The 3,229-nt window shown below is 39.8% G+C and overlaps 2 protein-coding genes across 2 annotated transcripts; both read right to left on the bottom strand.

Moving 5' to 3' along the window:
* Positions 1-424: 424 nt before the first annotated feature.
* Positions 425-1,081, bottom strand: LOC138905604 (uncharacterized). Its single transcript, XM_070194123.1, has 2 exons — positions 1,052-1,081; positions 425-853 (listed from the first exon to the last, which is right to left on the bottom strand). Exons 1-2 carry the CDS (start codon positions 1,079-1,081, stop codon positions 425-427), a joined length of 459 nt encoding a protein of 152 aa, XP_070050224.1.
* Positions 1,082-2,290: 1,209 nt separating this feature from the next.
* Positions 2,291-2,767, bottom strand: LOC138905605 (uncharacterized). The gene has a single exon (XM_070194124.1). The coding sequence runs from the start codon at positions 2,765-2,767 to the stop codon at positions 2,291-2,293; it is 477 nt and encodes a 158-aa protein (XP_070050225.1).
* Between the last annotated feature and the right edge of the window lie 462 nt (positions 2,768-3,229).

A 3,229-nucleotide genomic window follows, 5' to 3' on the forward strand; every position in this document is an offset into this window, starting at 1 on the left:
CATAGAACTCGTCAAACTTTGCATTGCCGAATTCTGTACCATGATAAGATCTTATACTCACAACATTATGGCTCATCTTCACTTGGATCTTTTTTATGAATGCAATAAATACTTCAAATGTTTCATCCTTGGATCTGAGAAATAGAGTCAAGGTAAATCTGGAATAGTCATCCACAATAAAAAAGATGTACTTCTTTCCTCCTCTACTTGGCACTCTCACAGGTCCACATAGATCTATATGAAGGAGATCAAGTGGCCTTGAGGTGTTGACTTCCTTTTTGGGCTTGAATGAAGATCTGACTTGCTTTCCTTTTACACATGCATCACACACTTTGTGATTCTTGAAGCTTGAGTTGGGCAGGCCACGAACCAGGTCCTTCTTGACCAACTTGTTCAGCAACATAAAGCTTGCATAACCCAATCTTCAGTGCCATAGTTCAGCATTGTCATCCACAACACTCAGACAACTGAAATCTCCATTTTGCAGAGATTCAAAGTCAGCAACATAGATGTTTTTGTATCTTTTGGCCACTAACACCACTTCACCAGTCACAAGATTCGTGACTGTGCATATCTTTGACACAAATTCCACTTTGTTTCCCTTGTCACAGATTTGGAAGACACTCAGCAAGCTGTAATTCAATCCATTCACATAGTACATATTTTCAATAGAGTGAGAGAGAGACTTCTCAATCCTTCCAACTCCCAGAATGTATCCCTTCCTGCCATTTCCAAAGGATACATTCCCTCCTTGCATGGGCTTTAGTGAAAGGAAATCATTTGTACTTCCAGTCATGTATTTTGAGCAATCACTATCCATGTACCATTGTTGGCAGCTCCCCTTCACTGTTCCCTGCACAAGGAAATTAAAGGTTAGACTTAGGAACCCAAACAAGTTTGGGTCCCTTGTAATGAGGAAAAGGATGAATGGGGGTTCTTTTGGTCCAAGCAGGCATCATGCGTCTTTTATATGAGGGACCAGGTTCTCCAACAGTAATTACCTTTTTAGCAAAAACTTTATTTTTCTATTGAGACTGAAACTTGGCCTTACAGGTTTCCTTAAAGTGCCCAGTGTTACCATAGTGAGTGCAGAGCCAGTTGTCAGGTACAGTAATGTACTTGCTATGAGGGTTGTAGGGAGTTTGTTCCCTTTAAAACCCGATTCCCTGCTTGTTTCCCTCATTGTTCGTGTACATGGCAGTGATAGCTTCAGAGGAACATGTCCACTTGAGTGATTTTTCAAGATCACTCTTGACTCTACCTAGTTTTTCCTGAAATTGTTTGTTTTTCTCGAGCTCAACACACAAGCTAGATTTCACTGATTTTATCTCATCTTCAAGCCTAAGATGTGTTTCATCCGCAACTTCCTTTCCCTTTTGAAGAATCTCATGCCTACCTTCTCTTTTTAGTTCCTCAATTGTATCCTTCAGATCTATAACTACTACTAATAGGTCATCTCTCTTATGCTCTATGTTAGCAACCTTTTCAGTCAAAGATTCTTCCTCCTTTTTAACACACTCAATAGTCTTTTTTAGATTGACCACAACAACCATTAGATCATCTCACTCATGTTTTATGTATCTTAGTTCTACAGTTAATGTATTTTTATAATTTATAAGACTGTGATAAGCATCAATTAAAACATTTTCCAAGGACATGAGTTTTTTTGGAGAGTAAGACTTCATATTTCTTTGAACATCTAGAAAGTTTACCTCGTCGTCATCTTCATCATTATCAGACTGTGCCATCAAGGCAAATATAGAGTCATACTCAGCCGCTTCACTTTCCAATGCCATCATGGAGCTGTCACCTTGATCATCATCATTTTTAGATTCGCTGGAAGAGTCTCCCCATGCAGCAAGAGCTTGTTTCACAACATTGTCAGCGACATTTTTCCTCTTGAAACGTTTGTCAGGAACTGGGTTCCTCTTAGCTGCTTTGTCTGTGTTGTGTTTGTATTGATATTGCTTGAGGAGATGACAATTCTTGATGAAATGTCCTGGCTTACCGCACTTATGACATATGTCATAACCTTTTGGCTTGCTGGAGCTGCCCCTTTTTAGATTGCCTCCATTTCTGCGAACCATTTTCTGGAATCTTTTTGTTAGGTAAGCCATATCAGCATCCTTGCCACTTGAATCATTGCTATTCGTCTTGAGGACCAGGTTATTCTCCATTTTGGGCTCTCATCTCTCATTATCCTTCTTCTTCTTCATTTCATAAGTTTTCAAATTACCAACAAGTTCATCAATGGTTAGCTTCTGCAAATCCTTTGCCTCTGTAATAACATTCACTTTGCTTTCCCAGGAACTGGTAAAACACTGAGTATTTTCCTGACAAATTTGTTCCTTGTAATGATTTCTCCCATAGAATGAAGCTCATTAATGATGGAGGTAAACCGAGTATGCATGTCCTGGATGGACTCATCGTCTTTCATCTTGAAAAGCTCGTATTCTGTGGTAAGCATGTCAGTCTTTGATTGTTTAACTTGGGTTATCCCTTTATGAGATGTTTGGAGAGCTTCCCAGATCTCCTTAGCAGATTGGCATGCTGAAATCCTGTTGTATTCATCAGGACCAATACCACAGACAAGAATTTTCTTTGCTCGAAAGTTCTTCTCTATGGCCTTGCGATAAACATCATTGAATTCTTTTCTTGTTTTGGGAACTGTTACTACTGGGTCACCACTGGTTTTTGTAGGGATGAAGGGTCCATCGCAGAGGACGTCCCAGAGCTCTGAGTCTTCAGCCATGATGAAGTCATGCATCCTTGTCTTCCACTATCCATAGTATTGGCCATTGAATTTTGGTGGCCTGTTGGTAGATTGACCTTCTTCAAAGTTTGGTGGAGCAGCCATGAGGATCCTTTCTAGGTGTTAGCCTGAAAGAAAGAGCCCGCTCTAATACCAATTGATAGAAAACTAAGGGTCCACCAAACTATATAGAGAACTAGGTTCTCTATTAGTGCCCACAGAACACACGCACACTGCAGTAGGTAAATGACATAAAGAAGTTTTACGTGGAAAACTCCCAGCTCACGGGATTAAAAACCACGACCTACCCTTGTAGGATTTCAACTTCACTATTGAGCAAACTTTAGATTACAACCTATTGTAACCTAGGGATTAACCTCTTAATCCCTCACTAACATGTAACAACTCTATTACAACCCACTTTGTAATAACTCTATTACAAAGAATACAACTCGACTAACTCTAGCCAAGACACAA

Source organism: Nicotiana tomentosiformis, chromosome 2, assembly GCF_000390325.3.
Source record: "Nicotiana tomentosiformis chromosome 2, ASM39032v3, whole genome shotgun sequence".
NCBI lineage: Eukaryota > Viridiplantae > Streptophyta > Magnoliopsida > Solanales > Solanaceae > Nicotiana > Nicotiana tomentosiformis.

Excerpts from the sequence above, each read along its gene's own strand:
- LOC138905604 (XM_070194123.1), bottom strand. The coding sequence starts at position 1,081 with ATGGTAACACTGGGCACTTTAAGGAAACCT. Across the intron at positions 854-1,051 it reads TGGGCACTTTAAGGAAACCT|GGAACAGTGAAGGGGAGCTG; the intron begins GTAAGGCCAAGT and ends TTCCTTGTGCAG.
- LOC138905605 (XM_070194124.1), bottom strand. The coding sequence starts at position 2,767 with ATGCATGACTTCATCATGGCTGAAGACTCAGAGCTCTGGGACGTCCTC.